The 23,553-nt window shown below is 35.9% G+C and overlaps 1 protein-coding gene across 1 annotated transcript in view; it reads left to right on the forward strand.

Moving 5' to 3' along the window:
- Positions 1-23,553, forward strand: part of EXOC5 (exocyst complex component 5) — a 63,041-nt gene that overhangs the window by 10,152 nt on the left and 29,336 nt on the right. The window contains exons 2-7 of the mRNA XM_044230746.1: positions 10,153-10,247; positions 10,894-11,041; positions 13,264-13,458; positions 17,599-17,663; positions 21,212-21,240; positions 22,427-22,536. Of these exons, the coding sequence (XP_044086681.1) occupies positions 10,153-10,247; positions 10,894-11,041; positions 13,264-13,458; positions 17,599-17,663; positions 21,212-21,240; positions 22,427-22,536 (642 nt within the window). The remainder of the gene's footprint in view (positions 1-10,152; positions 10,248-10,893; positions 11,042-13,263; positions 13,459-17,598; positions 17,664-21,211; positions 21,241-22,426; positions 22,537-23,553) is intronic.

The following is a 23,553-nucleotide window of genomic DNA, read 5'->3' on the forward strand; positions in this document are numbered from 1 at the left end:
TAAGATAAGAACCTTAAAGGTGGATGTAAGAGTGTGAGCTTAGTAGCTTAGGAATTGCATAGGAAGTTTCTGACTAAAAGAAAGCAGTGTTTTAAAGATTAATTTGGCAGTGGTATGCACAATAAATATAATAAAAATACTTTATAGGTAATACTTGTGAACCCATGGGTTAGTGCTTTCATAGGACACCGAAATACTTCCTTTTGAAATCCTCTGAGCCTTATTTTTTTTTCATCTAGGCTAGGGGAAAATATTACACTTTATTTTTAGTTTGTGGGTGGTTGTAACACATTGCATTCAATCTATTTTTGGGAAAGATACTTTAAGAAAACATAGAAGTTTAGTTTTATCAAAGAAACAATGTTAAATTAGGGATTTATGTTCCTGTCCAAGAGCATGATTTCTTAATTTTTAGTAGATGTGACCACAAACTCCATGGTTTCCTTACAACTGGTAGCAGTTGTAAAAAATACAAAATCAGTTTAACAGACTGACACAACAATCAGTTATGTAAAGTTGAACTTAATATGGTAGTGTTTTAGTCTGTGGTGCATACTTCTGAGGTTTTTGTTTTTGTTGGGACAATTTTTGCTTTTAATTACTGTAGTAAAGTAGAAGGTAAGGATGTAACTTAGGTTTGTGAAATTCTAAAAGATTTTTTGGGGGGAATTGTTGACAGGTGTCTTTGAGAATATTTTGGGGTGAGTTGGTCATTTGGAAGTCTTAAAATCTGCTAGTTTGGCTATCTTTCTTATTGTAAATGCCTTTGCAGCAAGGTTACATGTTAGAGAGCAAGTTACTGGGATTTATTTGGTTTTATAAGCAGAAAGCATTTTGTTTTGTTTTGCTTTTTGCTTTTTTGGAACTTTCATTCCATTGAGAGCTGTAGCTGATTTATCTTAAACTCTTGTGATAATTCAATTGCCTTTGAGGGTAAAACCTGTACTTTCCTTCCAGGACACTGTTCTCTTCTGATTTTTCCTCCTCCCTCTACTGATCCTTCCTGCTTTTGTCTCTTTTGTTGGATCCTTTTCCTCCATCTATTTGAATGTTGTTGACATGTTCTTTTCTTTCCTAGATGTCATCTAGTTCTGAGATTTTAAATAACTCTAAAATTATATCTAGCTCTAGTTCTTCCCTGTAATACAAACTTATTTTTCTCATTATGTGCTCTGCATTTTCTTTTACTGTATATCTTTTTTTTTTTTAAAGATTTTATTTATTTATTTGACAGAGAGAAATCACAAGTAGATGGAGAGGCAGGCAGAGAGAGAGAAGGAAGCAGGCTCCCTGCTGAGCAGAGAGCCCGATGCGGGACTCGATCCCAGGACCCTGAGATCATGACCCGAGCCGAAGGCAGTGGCTTAACCCACTGAGCCACCCAGGCGTATATCTAATAAGTGTCCACAACAGATCGTAGGCAAAGCAGAAGTTGTTTCCTCACTCCCTCTTTCCATCTCTTCCCAGTCTTGGTAAATGACACCACCCACCATTCACACAGTTAGTTGTTCAGGCTGCAATCCTCCATGAGTAATCTTGATTTCCTTTTTAAATTTCTCCCCATATCCAATCCAGCAGTTTGTATGAATACATCCTTTAAAATGTCATGAACCCGATCATTCCTTAGTACCTTCACCATTGTCACTTTCATCTGAACTATTACCATTATCTCTCAACTACCACAGTATTGCAGGTTGAGTTCTCTGAAAAGCAGACTTTGAGACAGAGTTTAGTGTGCAGAATATTTACTAGGAGGAACCCTTGGGATGAGTATCCGTGAAGGGACAAGGTTAGGATGCAGGATTGGGCCTGTGGATAAAGAGAGCTATGGTGCTGGCCGCGTGATGGTGTTATTGGCCCCAGTGGGGAGTTCTGGAACAAAAATGAACTGTCAGAGTTGTCCTGCTTTGAACCAAAGTGGTCAGGCCTTTATAAAAAAATCCCTATCTTAGGTATTACTAGATCACACTGGGAAAAGTATGACATTGAATGAATTGGTTCTCTGCCACTGAACTGATCCCTGAAAATACTGCCGGCTGAAAGCTCTCTGCTGATAGCACCACACTGCTAGCTGCTAGAACAAGACCTTTCTTGAAGGGAGATCTGGATGACATATCACTATGTCTACCACAGACCACTCCTGTGCCACTAGACTCCACCTTTTCCTATATACTTGGGAAGCAGCTCCTCTCACGTTCCAGTTGGGGGGAAAATTAGGTTAGTGGGCTGAACTATGGCTCCCACTATTGTGGCGGGTTTCAGGTTACAACTGATACTCATTTCTCTAGTCTCTGTTTCCATTCTCTAGTCTCCATTCTAATACTCCCTTACCTTTAGCTAATGCCCCTGCTAATCTTGGTGGCTTTACTGGCTACCATGCCCTTCTTAGGCCAGGGTTGCTGTGCTTGTTTGTGTACTTTCAGAATTGGTCAAAAGAGTACCAAGAGATCTCCATGAAGAGATCTGTGTGTCACAAATATTGTTTCTGCACCTATGATGTAATAGCAGCCCTACCTCCTGATTAGAATCAGTTGCCTCTGCCAAAGATAGTCATTCCTCTTCTTGCCTTTATCCACTGGATGTAAGCAGCTGAAGTGCCCAGGCAGCACTCATAGTTATTGTTTAATGGGACTTTTATTATATTCCCAGGTGAAGAGATCTTTGCCTTTGGAGATCAGACCTCTCTCTAGACCCCAAAATTGTAGGACTAGAAAGCACAAATTGAGAGTCATTATAAGCAGGACCACTTCTGCTTTTGCGCATTGTTCTCAGACTCATGTTTGTCCTGTGGGAACACAGCATGATATAAAGGTTTTAAATTCAGAATATATACTGCCTTTTGGAGAATAGTGCTCCATCTTTATAGTTATTGTCTCTGAACTTCAGCTGTGCCTTTAGCAGGCTGTTCCAATGCCCTGTCCGACTAGTAGCTTCTGGGTGGTGTGGTCTGTGATATGACCATTGGATCCATGGTCACCTCCTTTGCTGTAAAGTGAGTCCTTTGAGGTGATGTGGTATGTGGGATCCAGTGCCACAGAAACAATACTCCCTCTGAGGAGAGGCATACCCAACTCAAATGTTTCTATTCCTGTCAGAATGAATTACTTATCTGGACTGGAAAGGAACTAATGTAATCAACATGCTACTACGTGGCTGATTAGTCTGCTTGAAGGATGTGGCTCTTTCAGGGGCTTAGAGTTGGTCTTTGTTACTGTTAGGCTCGATATTGAGCTTTTATGGTAACTGGATCAGCTTTAGTAAGTAGGACCTCATGCTCTTGGGGCTGTGTTGTCTCTGTTCATGTCCCCTCTGTTCATGTCCCCAGGGTGCTGATGCTAGGCAAAGGCAGACTCATGTCAACTGATAGAGTCATTTTGTCTACCTGATTGTTTGATTCTTCTTCCATGGTAGATGGCCTCTGGTGATACAGAGATCTTCACACTCTGTGCTCACTTACATGTATCCATCCACATGCCTTTATCCCAGATTCCTCCATCCTCAGTCTTCTAATTTTCCCCTCTCATAGCCAGTCCCTTTGCCATTGTCTTTGAGTCCATATATATGCTAACCTAAGGTCCATTCTCTGTCCACCCAATCTGATGAGCAGGTATATTTTGCAACGCTTTGCCTGTTCAGAGGATTTTTTTTTCTTGCTGCTGAATTTCAAGGCCACCTGAGTGAGGTTTTAATTGCAGCTGCTGTCCATTTTTAGTCGATACTGGCATGCCTAGCCAACTCTCCAAAACCAACCAAGCACAGGCTTTTTCCTTCTCCATCACCTGGTTGTAAGAGATCCCCCATAAGGCTATACATGTTAATTGAAGGAGGAATGCTAGTGCAATAATGGTAGAGATCATGGGAGTTTGGACTTTCTGCTTATGCAGTTTGCTTTCTGGTTTCATTCATGTCTGATTCTGGGTTTACCCCATCCATCTTAAGATGACGGGTTCCTCAGTCCACTTGGCATAATAACTTCATGAGTCTATTAGAACCCAGCTCATGCCTTAAAATTCTGGATACATGTTCACTTCATGCCGTGTGGTTAGGTGTGCTATCTCTGCCAGGGTCCAGTGGCACATCAGGAGTTATTTCTTAAAAGGTCTATAATTCTCTGCTATAGATGACACGGTCTTGCTTTATTATCCAGAGATCTGTATTGTGATTATCCTACTGCGGCTTGCCACAACTCCACTTGACATTGTTTCCCAAAACTGATACCTTTAGTAAACACTTGATTCCTTTAATATTATAGGGTCTGTGAAGTTGTATGACCCAGACAGCAGTGTTGGTTGTCTGGCCCCCACTTGTGCACAGCCCTTTCCTGCCTTTTTTTTTTTTTTAAAGATTTTATTTATTTATTTGACAGAGAGAAATCACAAGTAGATGGAGAGGCAGGCAGAGAGAGAGAGAGAGAGAGAGAGAGAGAGAAGCAGGCTCCCTGCTGAGCAGAGAGCCCGATATGGGACTCGATCCCAGGACCCTGAGATCATGACCTGAGCCGAAGGCAGCGGCTTAACCCACTGAGCCACCCAGGCGCCCCCCCTTTCCTGCTTTTATGTCACTTGATATATGTGCCAGAGCATGTGCATTCAGAACCTGGAAAGGCCTATTAGGTATTGTGTGTCCTTGTGGTGGAAGGTGCAAGGTACAATAATTGTCCTTTACTTTAGGTGAGATGCCTTGGCATGCCCTGATTACCTTAAAATCTTACTGATTCAGTGTGCCCTTGCGTCTTTGTATAGTATATAGCAGTCTCTTGAGTGCATATATCTTATGAAGACCTCTCCAATGATGTTAGTTACGTATGATGAATCAGTAAGATTTTCTTCAGAATGTCCAAATGGTACAGAGTTATAATAGAAATAGGAGAGTTCACATGGTCTTGAAGCAAAGCTGTAATGTATACCATTGTTTGTTCCATGTCTGATCCTCTTTTTTAATAGGGATAGAAAATAACGTATCTGCCAAATCATTAGCCATATACCATGAGGATAGGAGATACTACATCTGGCATGACACTTATAATGGGCTACTTTCTGGTTGATTTTGAGATAATCACCTTCCAGGATTTGTCTGGCAAGACCCAGACTAATGAATTAGGTGAGAAAATTATGAGGAATATAACTCCAGCATTCTTTAGATAAGAGGTTGGCATGGGGTAGACACTGTTTTTAGAGTTTTACTGATAGACAGCCATGCCCTTTTGTTTATTCATTGCAACCATAGTACAAATGCAGCCATAGACAGAGGTGAATGGTTGTAAGAAAACTGTATGGCTTATAGGCCTAAAATACTTAACTGTCTGGCTCCTTAAGAAAAAAAATTGCTCATCCTTGTTTTAGACCTTTAAGAGTGACACTAAATTTTGCCCTTCCACCTGATTTACTACATTGAGTAGAGGCGATTTCAGAGACACCTTGGACTTCCCCACTATAAAAGCTCTTACTCTATGGACCAAGGACCCAGCTGGGAGTTACATCAGTCATCAAGTGTGTCTATCACTGTTACATGTTTGCAGACTGGGGAAATAGCCAGTAGTTGGAGTAGTGGAGCTATTGGATCTTGGCTAAGAATCCGTTTATTTCTTGGTTCCCAGAAGTCCTCACTTTCTTGAGTCCATGATGCTTGGAGTCAATCAAGTACTGGAATCACCGAGGACCTTCTAAACAACAGACCTCAAAATGTTTGAGTGTTCCCCTTTCCCTAGTGCACAGTACTCAAGTAAATGGTCATAGCTCTTTTAGGGGGAAGGAGTAGTAGAATCATCACTGCATATATTTGTTAGCATATTGGAGAGTCCTCCCTTCTGGAAACTGGCCTTTTTTTCAGTAAATAGCTGGAAGTATATCATAGTACATCCTCTATGACCTTGACAGAAGCTCTGGACTCCTACTACCTCTTTTGTGTCTCCTCTACAATTCTCTGCTCTAGTCACACTGGCCTCTTGTCATTGCTTATATGTCCAGTTTGTTCTCTGTATTTGGAGCATTGCTTTCCTCCATGGCTTATTCCTTAGCTGTGTTCAGATCTTTGTTCAAAATTTGTTTTCTTAGAGAGGTTTTGCCTGATTACTTCTGCCAAATAACTACTTTAATCCATCACTCTGTATCCTCTTTAGTTTTCTTCATAGTTCTTATTTATCATTTATCTGTTCATTTGTTTGTCCCTCCCTTTCATGACATCCATAGGGGCAGAGATTTTTCCCCTGCCTTGTTTACTGCTATTTCCTCGGTTTGTAGAATAGTCAGTAACATGCACTAGGCTCTCCATGAATATTTGTTGAATGAAGGAACATTGTATTTTGAGAAAATTGAAATATTTCATATTAAAAAATGCTTGCTTGTTTTTTTTTTTACCATGTCAGTAATATTTGTCTGCTGATGTATAAATTTTTGAACATATATAATTTAATAAAACTGGTATATTGGAATTAACAAACTGTAAATTTCAATGAAGTTTGAAAGTTGAAAATTGCCATAATAAATTGCAATTTATTCTTACCGAATAATAAATTAATAACCCATGAGAACTATGATTATTAATTATTTACTTAGATGTACATGTGTAAAATGTGACAAGGAAAAGGAGCATGATTATTATGTAAAGTTATTTATGGGAGTATTGTGGACTTTTGGAAGACGTGACTACTTTCTAAATTTAATCTCATTTATTTATTTATTTATTTTAAAGATTTTCTTTATTTATTTGAGAGTGAGAGAGTGAGAGAGAGCATTAGAGGGGAGAAGGTCAGAGGGAGAAGCAGACTCCCCATGGAGCTGGGAGCCCGATGAGGGACTCGATCCCGGGATTCAAGGGTCCTGACCTGGGGCGAAGGCAGTCGCTTAACCAACTGAGCCACCCAAGTGCCCAATTTAGCCTCTTTTAAAGAAAAAGCTCTGGATTTTATCAGAAGTGAATATTTGGACCTCTGAAATCAGATAAATCCGTGTGACCTTGAATTAAATAACCTTTTTGTATCACACGGTTACATAGGTATAAAATGAATCAATGTTGATAAAACCTACCTCATAGACTTGTATTAAATGAGCTAAAGTATGTAAAATATTAGGCACATAATAAGCCCTTAAAAATTAGCTGTTGTCAACATTATTTAGGAGTGTTTCATATTCTTGTCAGATTTTAAGTTTTGAAGTAGCTAAGTTTCTAAAGTTCTAAGTAGCTCTAAGCAAATTCCTTTATCTTGAGTCAATGTTTCCCAATTTACATATGTAAATAAAGAATTTTTTTATATACATAAACTTATATCTCAATAGAAATGAAGTAGAGAAGAGGTTTGATTATTTAAATGATCATATGTTTGTTAAATGTGTTAATTATATTTCAGAGGGCCAAAAGTTTTCTTTTGTGGGAGATCTAATTTATCCTTAGGGCTTAATTCTCAAACATGTCAGCACATGGATAAACTGTTCTTTTTTTTTAAAAGTAGCCAACAACCTTGTTTACTTTCTGTGCCTCCATCCTATCAGATAGCTTCTCTATAATGGCAATCTTATGAGAGAAACTGGATTAATATGACAGCTATTTTTCAGTTATTTGACTGCTATGCAAGAGACTTTTATAAGTAAAATGTAAAGTTTTAAAGATTTTTTTAATACCTACTTATATTGTTTTGTGTTCTTACTGCTCAATGTTTACTTTTTTCTTTTAGCAATTAGTGATGTTAGCAGTCGTAAAGGTTTTATGGTTTTCTTATAAAATATGAACCAGTTTGAAAGTTGATATTGAATTCTGCCTTCAGATAGGCATGTGACAGTGTATCAGTTGTCTGATAAAATCACTGGTATGCATTATTGGTGGGTCATATGATTGGAATGTTTATAAATATAAGTAGAAATTTTAAAAGACATGATCAGTGATGTGCATATGCCTTCATGTGGCAGTTTTTAACTTTTTAGCTTCACCTGTTATACTTACCATCTAACTTCAGGTACAGGGAACTACTTGTAGTTTCCCATAGTTGCCATTCAGTTTAACATAGCAATAGAACAGAATGATTCAAATCTCAGCTCAGCTTGTGTTACCTTGGTTAAGTAATTAACCTCTCTTAATTTTAGTTTCCTCATCATATAGTGAGGATAAAATAGGACCTTCTTTACAGGTCTTATGAAGAGAGTAGTAAATGAAGTAATACATGTAAAGTATTTATGTGAGATGTTATTCTTGTTGGTGCATACAAGTTGTTGGTGCATATAATAAGAATGTGCATAATGCAAAAAAAAAAAAAGAATGTGCATAATGCATATTCTTATCATGATGATTATTGTCAGCCTGACTGAAATTCGTGCTCTCATTCTTCCTCTCACATGAGACTGGTGAATGATTCTCTCAAATACCAGTGTGGTGGTGGTGGTGATGAAGATGATGATAAAAAAGAACAAGTTTATTATCTGTTGGCCCTAATTGTCATCTCTCATGTTTCTCCAGATGTTGTCCATGTGATCTATCTATCTTACTTCTCAGTTCCTCTAATAGGTTAAGTTCTATCTGCTCTTTCCTTATAGGAAAAATATTTGTTCCATTATTGTCTGGCTGATTTTTCTTCTTTATTCTAGTCTCAGCTGAAGTGTTAGGTCCTCTGAAAGTTTGCGTGATGTAATGCCTACTTCTTGCCAGTCTTCTCTCCCCTACTGTCTTCGCATCATCTGTTCCTGTTGTGTAGGCTTAGATCCAGGACTTTTCTTTTGCTTACATTTATCACAATTATAACTAGTTATGTCTGTACTTGTTTATTGTTGGCATCCTTACCTAGATCATTCCTATGAGGCCTTGCAGGAACCCTGTCTATTGAATTAACATCTATATTCTACTACTATGCCTAGCACATAGCAATTGCTTAGCAAAATTTGCTGAATTAATAACTACCACATTTCTGTTGCCCAACTACCTGCTGAGGTAAAAGTTTACTCAGAAGTGTTTAATATTAAAGTTTGCACACATTCTTTCTTTTATGTATCACATATGATGCATTCTTTATAATTTTTCCCCTATTAGGATGTGAGTTTTTTGAGGTTACAGTTTTTTAATATATATTTTTATTTCAAAGCCTAACAGTGCTTGGCACTGGAAATTTTATTGTTCAATGAATGTTTATCAATGAAAATGTGTTTTTAACATATGATTAACAAATGGAGAATTCAAACTAGAATCACCAGCAAATGCTACTAGTTTTAAGTTACATGCTAAGTGGGAGGCAATATATGATATCCAGTTGTGTGAAAGAAGGTAGTATGAAAAGTACATAAATTAGTGTGTATTAGTCTAAAAAATTTATTGTCAGCTAATGGTGAACATTTGAATGTTTAGTTTCTTGATTGGGTTTTCTACTTGAATACTCTTTTTTTTCACAATTCATGCTTTTTTTCTGAGAAAATTTAGAAAAGTATATGTGTATTTATCAGTATTATATGTAAACATTTTTGCATTTAATTTTTTAGCATGATTTTATAAGGAAGATAGTTTTTCATCCTGCAAATTTGTCATTATTTTAAAATAATGACTTATTGAATATTTATGAAACAATTTTGAGGTATTATACATCATACTCAGTGAACATTCAGCAAAAATTGTTGTGTTCATATCTGCTTTCCCCTTAGAATTTTAAAGGTAGAATTACTGGGTTAAAGGATATAAGCATTTGTAATACTGTTGATGTTATTAAATCATTATCTGTTGTCCTTCAAAAATATTCTACCTATCAATGTTTCTAAAACATGAGTGTGTGAATTTCAGTTTACCCTCTCCTGTGTTGCATATTGTAATTACCAGAAAAACCACTTTGTCAATGTGTGTGGTTAAAAAAAAATGATAATTTGATTTTATTTGATGATTAGTGAGGCCACAAGTATTTCATGTTTCTCGTATGTCTTCTATAAATTGTATCCTTTGTTCATTTTTCCATAGGGATGTTTTAACTAATTATAATACTATTCTAATATTTTAATATCCTAATTTTTATTAATCTATTCATTTAAAAAATGAAACAGCCTTGTACATTTTAATAATATTGATGTGTTTAAATGGAAATTTAATTCCATTTTAAGACCTCACATAGTAGAACCTGTTTCATTTTTGTAAGTAGCATTAATTTATCTCCTCGGAACTTTTTAAAAGAACATTTATTTTGTAAACTAGGAGCCTTTTGTGGCAGATGAGTATATTGAACGACTTGTGTGGAGAACCCCAGGAGGAGGCTCTAGAGGGGGTCCTGAAGCTTTCGATCCCAAAAGGTGAAGTAAAAATGTTTTTTTCCCCATAGATCCAGTCTAGTACAAATTTGTGTTTGGAGTAGAGGTGACTATTGAAATTCCTTCCAAAGTTTGTGTGAAGGGATCTTAGTTAATACTTGGCCAGTAAAGATAAAAGCATTAGAATTAGGGGTTTGTTTTCTTTTATATTTCTTTTAGTTTAGAGAATGACTTCAAATGGTGTTAGGGGAGGGGTTTTATTGTGTTAAAAGAATTTAGTTTTTTCTCCAATTAGTAATAAATTAGAAAAGGTTGATTATATCTCTAAAATAAAAACATGTTGAATATGTCACTGTTCCCTGGAATGCACAATGTTATTTTTATATAGTCTATAAATATTTTTATAGTATATATATTAAATATATATTTTTATCTTTTTGACTATTTTCTATAAAATTGATTTCTATTCTGGCAAGTAGAAGAGATTCTGGGTGAGGTTTTCTTTTTTTTTCCTGGGTGAGGTTTTCATTCATCATAAAGATAATCCCAAAGATGTTCTTGAGAAAATTAACATGGTCATCCCTACTTCAGGGGATGGTTATTGATACTTTACGACAAGTGAACTGGCCAGTTCCTAAAGATTACTCATGGATGAATTGATATATATATTCTGATTTTCCTCTATTAGGTTATTAGAAGAATTTGTAAATCATATTCAGGAACTACAGATAATGGATGAAAGGATTCAAAGGAAAGTAGAGAAACTAGAGCAACAGTGTCAGAAAGAAGCCAAGGAATTTGCCAAGAAGGTACAAGAGCTCCAGAAAAGCAATCAGGTAAACAGTTAAGCTATGAATAGTTTACACAGGTTATAATATCTTTATTTCCTTCCACTATTAAGTTCTTTAAAAACTCTAGTCACATAATAGTAACTGTTGAGGTTTCTGTCAACTGTTCCCATCCCTGGGGAAAAATGTCAGTGAATTGTTAACAGCCACTCTTAGCACTGACTTGCTGTTGATCTGTGGTTTGTGATCATGGTAGATCCTTCTTAGGTTGGAGTGGTATCTAGTACAGTCACAGTGCAAACTTTAGCAGACCTGCATTTTTAGGGGCTCATGATTAGCTTGGATATTTAAGCAGTCGTTTGTATTCTCATTAAGCATAAAACAAAGTTAATACCAGAACAGCTATTGCCTGGATCAGTTTTTCCCCTAATCTGGGAAGTTTTCTACAAGTCATGTGGTATATACTCAAACAAGAACTGTGATGCCACAGTAAGAGTGGATACAGAACTGTTCCTCAGTCCATTTTGGAGTAAAATCAAATCACTAGCCTGGCGCTGGGGTAAGTAAGCAACTTCCAAGCCATTTTTTTTTTTTAAGATTTTATTTATTTATTTGTCAGAGAGAGAGAGAGAGAGCACAGGCAGACAGAGTGGCAGAGGGAGAAGCAGGCTCCCTGCAGAGCAAGGAGCCCGTTGTGGGACTCGATCCCAGAACGCTGGGATCATGACCTTAGCCGAAGGCAGCTGCTTAAACAACTGAGGCACCCAGGCGTCCCTTTCCAAGCCATTCTTAAGTCCCAAACTGAATCTGGATCATGTGAACCCCTTTTACAGCTTGGGCCTTATCTGGAACCTGATTGCCCTTTATAAATGTAGTTCATGGAGTCCTGCTTAGCATTGCTGCCTCCTAGGGTCTGTTCTTTAGTGTTAGGAATTAGCGAACTGATTTCTGCTCACATTATATTTATTTGATTTCCTTCACTTAAGTATATATGGCTGTGGAAAAATATTTAATAAAGTCAGTAATTTACGTAAGAAAAGGCCTTTTTAAGTAGTCAAAGTGATAAGATTCCAAATACTTATAATGCAGTTTTCTCTTGGTAATAATAATAGTATTAATAGTTAATTTAAGAAGCTTTGTGGAGACTGTCTGCTCTGCCACTTACTAATGTTATAATCTCAAACAACTTCCCTGTGCCTCAGTTTTTTCCATCTATAAAATAAGATGTTAAAAGGATTAAATAATTAAATACAAGTAATGTGCTTAGAACAGTATCTAGCACAGAGGAAGTCCTTAGTGAATGTTTGCAGTTTCTTCCTCCCTCATCTCATAACTTAAAGTCAGAACAAAAGTGCCATACTGAATTATCAGCAGTTTTGTTATTGGCAATTCTAAGGCATTACAAGTTAAGTACATAACTTTTAAATACCACATGACAGCCTGTGTACCCTGGAAAAAGGGGAAGAATATGTGAGGAAGTATTTACCTTTGCTTCACTTGAATAATAGTTACAGTCTTTTATGTTTTCAAAACTGGGCAAAATCATCTTACCTTATTTCTTTTTTTTTTTTAATTTCTTTTTATTTTTTTTTTTTAAAGATTTTATTTATTTATTTGAGAGAGAGAGACAGTGAGAGAGAGCATGAGCGAGGAGAAGGTCAGAGAGCGAAGCAGACTCCCCATGATGCTGGGAGCCTGATGTGGGACTCGATCCCGGGACTCCAGGATCACGCCCTGAGCCGAAGGCAGTCGTCCAACCAACTGAGCCACCCAGGCGTCCCATCTTACCTTATTTCTAATACTAGCATTTTTCTTCAGATATTTGAAATAAATGTTAAATGCTCTATTTTTAATTAATGCCTTTTATTTCGACATTTTTGACTCAGTGTCAAAATTTGCAAGCAAATTGTTCAAATCACTGGTCCCTTTGATACTTAGTTCATTGATTTCAGAATCATTGTTTAGGACTTAATTGTACTGGGAATATTGTTAAATAGGATACTCTTTTATTGCTTAACAAATGTTCATGATAAAATATTATTTTTATAGTTAAAGGTATACATGTTGTGCAACTTTGTTAAAAAGTTTTCAGATCATGCAGTGCTAATGGGCATAAATTGTTTCTAGTTTAGCTCACATATAACTTCTGTGTTATCTTTAGTTACCTAAGTTAGAGAGTAGAGATAAGACTGATGGTCTAGTTTTGATATGAATTCACTTATAAACTGGATTCTCTGATTGTATTTTATGCTTCTGCGCATTTTTCCTAGGTTGCCTTCCAACATTTCCAAGAACTAGATGAGCACATCAGCTATGTAGCAACCAAGGTCTGTCACCTTGGAGACCAGTTGGAAGGGGTAAACACACCTAGACAGCGGGCAGTGGAAGCTCAGAAATTGATGAAATACTTTAATGAGTTTCTAGATGGAGAATTGAAATCTGATGTTTTTACAAATTCTGAAAAGGTGAGTACTGTCAGAAGGATAAAAGCACCTGCATCACTAATAACAATGCCCAAATTATGAACTATATTTATTATTTTCCAGTTACTACTTTCAAATCACCAAGTAGCTGACTTATTAAAACTTTTTATTGTTCTGAAGTATGCTTTAATACACTTGCTGCAGATTACTGATGAAGTGTATATATTCAGATTTTTAATTGCAGGATTGTCTGGAATTTTTGTTTATAAAATTGTGTGTGTTTTGACAATGCTGAGATAACTGTGTTAATAAGTTTTTCTTTTTCATAGTTGACTTTTAATATTAATATAATTTAACAGTTATATTCCATTGGGTGAAGATGTAGTCTAACAGGCTGAAGTATCTTTCTCCACAAGGAATGCAGAGCTTCTAATTTCTATTACTTGAATAAAGAGCTCTTATAAAGAATTCAAGTATAGTTTGGACTAAAGAGAATTGAAAAATCTGAATTGTTTATATTAATCCTTTTCATAGCACTAGTCACTTAATACTGGTCTAAGTATTAAGTATTGGCTGTTCTACAGTCTTGAAAGGAAGATACTTAGGTGACTTTCTTCCTCCCATGGGGAAAAATCAAAATGCATGAAAAAATTCTAATAGATAGTATATACATATGGTAACATTGTCCACTAATATATAAATACAGTTCTCCCTGAATTATTCCAAGTTTACTCCATGGAATATTTTTGATAGTGGAATGTTAAAAGTTAGGTATTGTTGAAGTTTACTTTGAATTAAGCAACACATTTTTGTGAGTAGGAACTGTATAGGCTTATAGAATTTATAATTTTTAGAGATCTTTGAAGGAACAGTTACATATTTTACAAAATTCCTGTAAGGAAGGGACAGTATTTTAAATAATTAGTATGGGGCACCTGGGTGGCTCAGTAGATTAAAGCCTCTGCCTTCAGCTCAGGTCGTGATCTCAGGGTCCTGGGATCAAGCCCCTCATTGGTCTCTCTGTTCAGCGGGGAGCCTACTTTCTTCCTTTTTCTCTGCCTGCCTCTATGCCTACCGGTGATCTCTAGCTGTCAAATAAAAAAATAAATAACATCTTTTAAGAAAATAATTAATTAGTATAAGCAGTTACGTTTATAGTATAAAGTTGAATTGACAAGATTAGCACTAAGAATATTATCATACTTAAACACTTGTTAAACAGTGGCCATATCTAGCTTTTATTAGATTTATGTAATTTTTAAGCAGAAGAGTAGATATGCATATATACAGGCACACACCCCATGCTCAAACAATGAACTGTTTATCAGGATAATTTATGGAATGTTTTATTTTATATTTACTAAATATAAACATGTATTTATAATATAAAAGTATATATTTATGCATATTATAAATATATTTTAAACATGAAAATTATATAGTTTAAATTTTATAACTTGGATTACCTTGGATTATACCTATAGGATTATGAAATCTATTTATGCTATTGTAAACCAAATGTAGATATTTTATCCAATGTGAGTTGTCCTGTTTATCTGAATGCAGCCAAGGTAGCCATTTATAATCTAGGGGAAGAAATATGCCTGAACATGCATATTTTTAATCTGATTTGTATTACTTGTAATATTTTACATCATGAAATTAGGTTCTTTACATTTTTTTAAAAACATTTCAATTGGGGCACCTGGGTGGCTCAGTGGGTTAAAGCCTCGGCCTTCAGCTCAGGTCATGATCCCAGGGTCCTGGGATCGAGCTCCGCATTGGGCTCTCTGCTCAGCAGGGAGCCTGCCTCCCCGGCTCTCTCTGCCTGCCTCTCTGCCTGCTTGTGATCTCTGTCTGTCAAATAAATAAATAAAATCCTAAAAAAAATTTTTTTATTATCCTCAGGTAATTGTATAGTTCTTGGTATTATTGTTACCTGTTAAATTTTGAGGTTTTAATTGGAAGAAGTCTTCAAATTGCTAGTTCATTCACTTGGTCACTTAACTATAATTTTTGAGGTCTAAGTATAGACCTATGGTTTTTAAGTGAATTCCTCTTCTCCTTTGCTTCACTCTCTTCTATATTCCATTTTCTTTCATCTTGTGTTCTTTTTTTTTTAAAAGACTGAGAGAAAGAGAGAGTGTGCACACATTGGGGGTAAGGGGGAGTAGAAGGAGAGGGAGGGAATCTCAGGCAGACTCCTGATACAGAGCAAAGAGCCTGATGTGGAGCTCAATCTTACGAGCCTGAGATCACGACCTGAGCCAAAACCAGGAGTTGGACACTCAGCTGACTGAGCCACCCAAGTGCCCTGTGTCTCTTTTTTCTTATATTTTGTTCCTTTTCCCCCCAATTGTTTTATTTTTCTCTCATGTCTTCCATAAGTTTTGAGTTACTGTTTGCTAACTGAATCATTATTTTTGGCTTGGTACTATCACAGTTAACTATACTTAGGAGCTCATATATGGTATTAGACTGTTAATTATCAGATAACCTTCTGGCTGTCTCAATTTCTATCTTCCCAAAGGAAAGAAAATCACCTACATAGCTAGGGAAGTGTATGATTGTGGAAGGAATTGGAATGGGATAAGATATCTTCCTGCTCCATAGCCATTTTTGTTTTTTTAATCTTTGTTTTTCAGAATCTTTAATTTTCTTCCCTAGGAAAGACCTATTTTATGTCCATATTATGTATTTCCTCTTACCTCTGTTCTTACAAAATATGTTAGCTGTTTTTCTTCCTAGAATCACAGCTTATTGTGCTTCATGCAGATAACGCCTGATGACTCTGATTATCTTTAACACCATTTGCTAGTATGGCTGGTCTCTCACCTCACTCGAGATTTAGCAAATGATTACAGTGTGGTTTGACAACTTCTGTACTTACTGTTGTAGTACATTTTAAGTGATGAACGACCCTAAGAACTATAGTGCTTTAAATGATTTTTCCAAAACAATTACCTATAGAAATTCAATAAAATTAAGTGTTATTTGCTACTATATTCCCACTGCATTTATGCAAAGTTTGCAAACAGTACATAATGGGAACTTCCATCTCTTAAAAAATAGGAACAAATTTCTGATGGAAACATCGAAATGGCTGTGGTCCAGGCAGGTCTTTCCTGAAGGGGATATTGGTGAGGAGAAAAGGATGGATATTGCTAGTCCAACTAAATGACATGGTGAAAAGCGATACTGCAGTAGTACCTGTGCCCATGTGCAGCAGGATTGAGTGAGTGATAACTGAAAATGACAGTGACTTGCTGACTAGGAGAAAAGAGATAAGTGAAACTGAAATCTATAATCACTGTTTGAGAACAGTGATATTTTTTCTTTGACCCTGCTGTTAACCACTGTTGCTTTCCAGACTTCACATGATACTTAGAAAGAGCTATAGTAATGTTTTTAGCTCTTCCTTCATGTTTTTAAGTCTCTTTTTATGTTTTAGTGTAATAGAGAGTGAGCATAAAATCAGTTATTAAGGGTGTGCTGAAATAAAACTCAGTATTTATGTGACATTTAAAGAAAAAGTGACTGTTACATAACCACCCTACATATTAGTGTAAGTAATCACAGTCACATATTTGCTAATAAGAACTTCAGACCCCTGACCTTAGCCCTTTAATTTTACAACTTATAAATAAGTAAACACATTTTTGTACCATATTTCATATGGTACAAAGGAGACTTCATATTAAATTCTGTCTTTGCTTTTAGAACAAGTTTTATAAATTTATATATTTATTAAATGACAGGTATTTTTATTGTTTTATGCATTTAGATTAAAGTAACATATATGCAGTAATATGATCTGAATTACTTTCATAAATCTTATTTGTCTTTTTTGGGTTCATAAACCAGAAGAGAAATTCTTGCTTTTAGCAAACAATGACTTTAAGTTTTTTCCAAGTAAATTTGAACTACAGGTTTCATTGGGAAGGGACTGTGGCATTATAAAATCACAAAATTTCAATACCAGAGAGACAAATATTATGTTTTATTGACTTAGTATTAGTGATATTCCATATGTCTTTCTGTTGCTCACAAGGTTTTATTTTTGTGAATTTTAAAAGAAAATTGTTGGAATGAGGGTCTGTGAGCTATTTTCAAGTATAAAGATGTTTTTGATATGCATAGGGTTTTTTGTTTTAATTACTGCTTTCATTTACTTTTGAATAGATAAAGGAGGCAGCAGACATCATTCAGAAGTTGCACCTAATTGCCCAGGAGTTACCTTTTGACAGGCAAGTTTATTTCTCAAGAGCTAATTTGAAAATATGCTATAATTTATAGATAAGGTTGTATTTTTCCCTGTACGGTTTTGCTTATTCAACAAGAATTTATTGAGTAACCCCTTTGTACAACACATATAATAGTTGACTGAAAAAATGTGGTCTCTTAATATCTACATTTAAATGATACACCTTGAAGTACTTTTAGTCCTTTGTCTCTTCTGAAAAGAAATTGCTGAAGGAGAATTTTGAAATTTACTAACATGATTATTTTGAATTTTCATTTTTTGGACTTTGATAACCTGGGTGGGAGAGGACAGGGAAAATCTAAACATGGGATCATTCAGCTGTTTTTTTCTTATATGTAGATAAGAATTGGAAGGGGAGGTGAATCATGAGAGACTATGGACTCTGAAAAACAATCTGAGGGGTTTGAAGTGGCGGGGGAGAGGGAGGTTGGGGTACCAGGTGGTGGGTATTATAGAGGGCACGGATTGCATGGAGCACTGGGTGTGGTGAAAAAATAATGAATACTGTTTTTCTGAAAATAAATAAATAAATAAATAAGAATTCTTAAACTTTTGGGGGTTTTAGACACCTTCAGAAAACTGATAAAAGCTGTAAAGTTTCTTCTCATAACTCAGATACACACAGATTATGATATGCAGCTTCATGGAATTTTAGACTCTTAGCCTAGCCACAGACTCTTCGTAGGGACACCAGGTTCAGAAATCTTGCTTTAGATGCAAGGCCCTATGGCCATTGCTAAGTCAGGTATTAATGGTTTCATTTTAAAAGAAACTGTATGGAGAAAATTTTTTTTCATGATTTCCCTTTAGTCCGTAGAATGGTGGACTTTTTAATAAAATCTTATTTTCCTCATGAATGTCTGAAAAAAACAAGTCTTCATATAACAGACAATAGATCTGTTATTATTTGGGGCAGTACTTGGGGATCCTTGGGTACAGGTAGAATATAAATGTATTGCTATACTTAAAGCTTGCAATACAAACATAGGGTGAGAATGAATTCCCTACCCGCAAACTCTGAGTCATCATATAGAATGAGCAGTGATGGTCATGTATCATTTAGCTATTGCTAATAATCTCATATTTTTCCCAGCATGATGAATCATGACTTTTTTTTCTGAATAGTTCTGTTTTGTTTATTAACATAATATTTTATTAGGGCCAGAAAGATAGTCTCATATATTTTATAATGAAATATTAAGTCAGGGGGCGCCTGGGTGGCTCAGTGGGTTAAAGCCTTTGCCTTCAGCTCAGGTCATGATCCCAGGGTCCTGGGATCGAGCCCCACGTCGGGCTCTCTGCTCACCGGAGAGCCTGCTTCCCTTCCTCTCTCTCTGCCTGCCTCTCTGCCTGCTTGTGATCTCTGTCTGTCAAATAAATAAATTAAAAAAAAAAAATCTTTAAAAAAAAAAAAGAAAGAAATAAGTCATTAAAACATAGTTGAAAATCTTTGTTATGTTACTACAATTTATTGAAGAGATTGAGCTCATATTTTGTGTTAAAATATACTTTGAGGGGTGCCTGGGTGGCTCAGTCGGTTAAGTGTCTGCCTTTGGCTCAGGTCATGATCTCAGGGTTCCAGGATCGAGCCCTGTGTCAGGCTCCCTGCTTGGCGGGGAGTCTGCTTCTCCCCCACCCCTCCCCTGCTCTAACTCTCTCAAATAAATAAAATATTTAAAATATATATATACTTTGAAAAAATCAGAAAAGAAATGGTATCTTCAAAATATAAATATTACAGTGTATTGCTCTATTCTCACCAAGAACTATCATTCCCATCTCCTTGATTGACTGATTGATTTTTAAAGTTTATTTAACTAATCTCTACACCCAGCATGGGGCTTGAACTCACAATCCAGAGATTAAGAGCTTCATGTTGTACAGACTGAGCCAGCCAGGTGCTTCATGAGCAATGACTTTTAAAGTCATCCCCAAAACCTCTCTATCTCATTTCAGAGTTGGACCATTTACTTAAGTAGGTTAAATGTGTGGCTCACAAAAGATGCTTGATAATTAATTGGATAATCTGTCCATCCTGTTCTACATGTACTCATCATCTTTCACTTCTCAGCTAAATAATTCTCTTACAGTTTTGTTTTAGCCTCTCTACCGAGACTTGGAATTGAATATATGTCCTAATTCGATTTAATTTTTTCAGAACGATCATATGGCCTTACATGCACTCTCTAATCCACCATGACTTTGATACATCAATTTTGTATAACTCTGTAAATTTTTATTACCTTCTTTATCTGCCTTTGCCATCTCTTTTGCCAGCTATCCTCCTCTCCAAACTGATTGCATAGGATCTCTCAACATTAATTTTCCATGATGTATCTTTTCCCTTGATACTTAAGTTTTTTGGTTTTTTTTTTTTTAAGATTTTATTTATTTACTTGACAGACAGAGATCACAAGTAGGCAGAGAGGCAGGCAGAGAGAGAGGAGGAAGCAGGCATCCTGCTGAACAGAGAGCCCGATGCGGGGCTCGATCCCAGGACCCTGGGATCATGACCCAAGCCGAAGGCAGAGGCTTAACCCACTGAGCCACCCAGGCACCCCGATACTTAAGTTTTTAAAAATTTCAAGCGTATGCTAGTATGTGATATTTCAGTTTCTGAATTTGCAAAGATTGAATGGTTAGTCTGTAAGACAAGTTGCTGGGTCCTTTTTATGGCTTTTCTTTTATTTTTCATATACTTATCATTGTTTTTCTTTTAAATAAAAATAATAGAATTTTATGTGAAAAAATCCCAACAGAAGGGGCAAATAGATAAGTATCAAGGAATTTAAAATGTTAGTGAATAATGTGTTGAAATAGTAGCTCAGTGTTGGAGCTGGTGGAGTTGTTAATGTCTCATATAGAACTTCTCCCTCTATAAGAAGTTACTGGTTATTGGGACGCCTGGGTGGCTCAGTTGGTTAAGCGGCTGCCTTTGGCTCAGGTCATGATCCCAGCGTCCTGGGATCGAGTCCCACATCGGGCTCCTTGCTTGGCAGGGAGCCTGCTTGGAGCTCTGCCTCTGCCTGCCACTCTGTCTGCCTGTGCTCGCTCTCGCTTCTCTCTCTATGACAAATAAATAAATAAAATCTTTAAAAAAAAATAAGTAAAATCTTTAAAAAAAAAAAAGTTACTGGTTATTCAATGAGAATTTCATTAATGAGAACCAGTTACCCCATCTGAATTGCCCCAATTCAGTTTTGTTACCTGGCCTGCTTTCTCTTCTGGCTGGCTGGCTAGCTGGCTAGCTGGCTGGCTGTCTTGCCTGCTTTCTTTCTTTCTTTATTCTTCCCATCCCTTCTTCCCTTTTTCCCTCCCTCCATCTTCCCCTCCCTCCCACCCTCCCTCCCTCTTTTCCTTTTCTTCCTTCCTTCCCTCCCTCCCTCTGTCTCTTCTTCCCAGTGATGACCTTTAGTAAAAAGAGTTCCCTTATACCCCCCAGATTCTTTTTTCCCCTTTTATTAACATCTTCGATTACTATGGAACATTTGTCATTACTAATGAACCTTATCATTGATTTTTATCTTTCAGGTTTTCAGAAGTAAAATCCAAAATTGCAAGTAAGTTTTTAATAGTATTTAAAAGTATTTAAAATAGCATATAAAAGTATTTAGTTTTGAATAGATAATAAAAATACTTGTGTAAAAGAAAAAAAAATAGTAAAAAGAGAGATAGTGGAAACAATGTCATCCTCCCTCCCCATCCCTGAGTTTGACTCCTCTTCCTTAAAATAATCATTACCAGTTTCTTGTGTATTCTTCAGAGTATGCTGTAGATATGTAAGCATAGGAAAAATCATGTGGGTATGCATGCGTGCGTGCATGTGTGTGTATAGAATTTAGTTCTACTGTCCCCAGTTATTTTAAAATAATTGGCTAGCATACTATACAAATAGTTTTATACCATGTGTTTTTAATTTAACAATGTATCTTGGAGATTATTTTATATCCATACATATATCTCTCAAGAAGGTGTTTTTTTTTTAAAGGCCAAGTGCATATAAGCATTTTGGTACTGATACGGCTCCTTACATGATTAGTTTTATTCTTTTCAATCTTTGGGTTATATTTTAAGTAGGTCAGTCTAGGTTTCTGGAAAAGCCACAATATTTGTAGGCTCCTGTGGTAACCTGGGTCATGTTTGGGATGCCATTGCATAGAAGGTTCAGAGAGCCACTTGTTTTCCAAGAAGTGTTACATCAGAATGACATAGATAGTTGGACTTCCTGGCACTGTTTTTGATTACTATAGATAAGTCCAAAGTTCAGGTTTTCATTCAGAATATTAGTAGCCTCCGTAATGGAGTGAATCAGATGCTATGTATTATCTTAAGGTGAGATTTGGTGTTGAATCCACCATTGTTCATGGTAAAGACTTCTGATCTCTAGTAAGGAGTTTTATAGTCCTCTTCACCCTTTCTATAGCTTTAGGTTTAAGATTTTTTCCTATCTCTTATTATCAAAAATGAAATCCAGAGGTTTATCTCAGTTAACTGATTTTTTAAGTAACACTGGTAAATGGTAATCAGATCACTGGTTGGGAATATTTTATTGTGTTGAAAATATAGATTTATGTATCATGTTACATTATAAGGCTAGATTCACTTTGTTTTTGTAATTCTTTAAAAAGAAAGGTAGATCCATTTTCATCATAATTTATATTATATAAACATAATTTATATGTTTGTAAATAACTTGGATACCTTGAATGTCCCATTGTAGATAAATGACTTTCTTTTTATGTTTAGGTAAATACCATGATTTAGAATGTCAACTGATTCAGGAGTTTACTAGTGCTCAAAGAAGAGGTGAAATCTCCAGAATGAGAGAAGTAGCAGCAGTTTTGCTTCATTTTAAGGTAAATAGTAATTAATAAAAACAAAGTTTAGTTTTCAAGATTGTAGAAATTATATAAATTCTGTATAGTATAGTCTCTGATTTTATTATAGTTGTATAACTGTATCACAGTGACAATTTTTATTGTTTTGATATTTGAATATATATGTCATGTAAATATTAAATTTTAGGTATTATTTTATATTCAATAATATTGATATTTTATCAGTTAATTTTTATATAGGTTGACAGAGAAAATCATACTGTCTTCTTGTTTTTAAATAATTTATGTTTTTAGTCAAACATGTAATAGGATGAAAGCAAGAAGATTTAGCTTTAGTGGCGCCTGGGTGGCTCAGTGGGTTAAGCCTCTGCCTTCGCTCGGGTCATGATCTCAGGGTCCAGGGATCAAGCCCTGCATCAGGCTCTTTGCTCAGCGGGGAGCCTGCTTCCCTCCTCTCTCTGCCCGCCTCTCTGCCTACTTGTGATCTCTCTCTCTGTCAAATAAATAAATAAAAATCTTTGAAAAAAAAAGATTTAGCTTTAAATTTCTAGTGGAATGTAGGAATCAGAGAGTAGATGGAATGTAACTAGTAAAAGATTTAAATTAAATTCAGAGGATCACAGGTGGTAATACAAAGGAATATTGTCTTATTGGAATTTGAATTAGGGAAAGAATCCCTGTATGGCATTGTATTTCTACAAAGAAGGTGCTTAAAGAAATAGTGTTTGCTTAGTTTCAGACCACAATGCTATGAAACCAAAGTCAACCACAAGAAAATTTTGGAAAGACCACAAGTAAATAGAAGGTAAAGAACATCTTACTAAAGAATTAATGGGTCAACCGGGAAATTAAAGAATAATTGAAAAAATTCTTGGAAGCAAATGAAAATGAAAACATGACAGTCCAAAACCTTTGGGGTACAGCAAAGGTGGTGCTGGGAGGGAAGTATATAGCAATACAGACTTTCCTCAAGAAGCAAATACATAACCTAATTTTACACCTAAAAGAACTGGAAAAAGAACAGCAAATAAAGCC

Source organism: Neovison vison, chromosome 13, assembly GCF_020171115.1.
Source record: "Neovison vison isolate M4711 chromosome 13, ASM_NN_V1, whole genome shotgun sequence".
NCBI lineage: Eukaryota > Metazoa > Chordata > Mammalia > Carnivora > Mustelidae > Neogale > Neogale vison.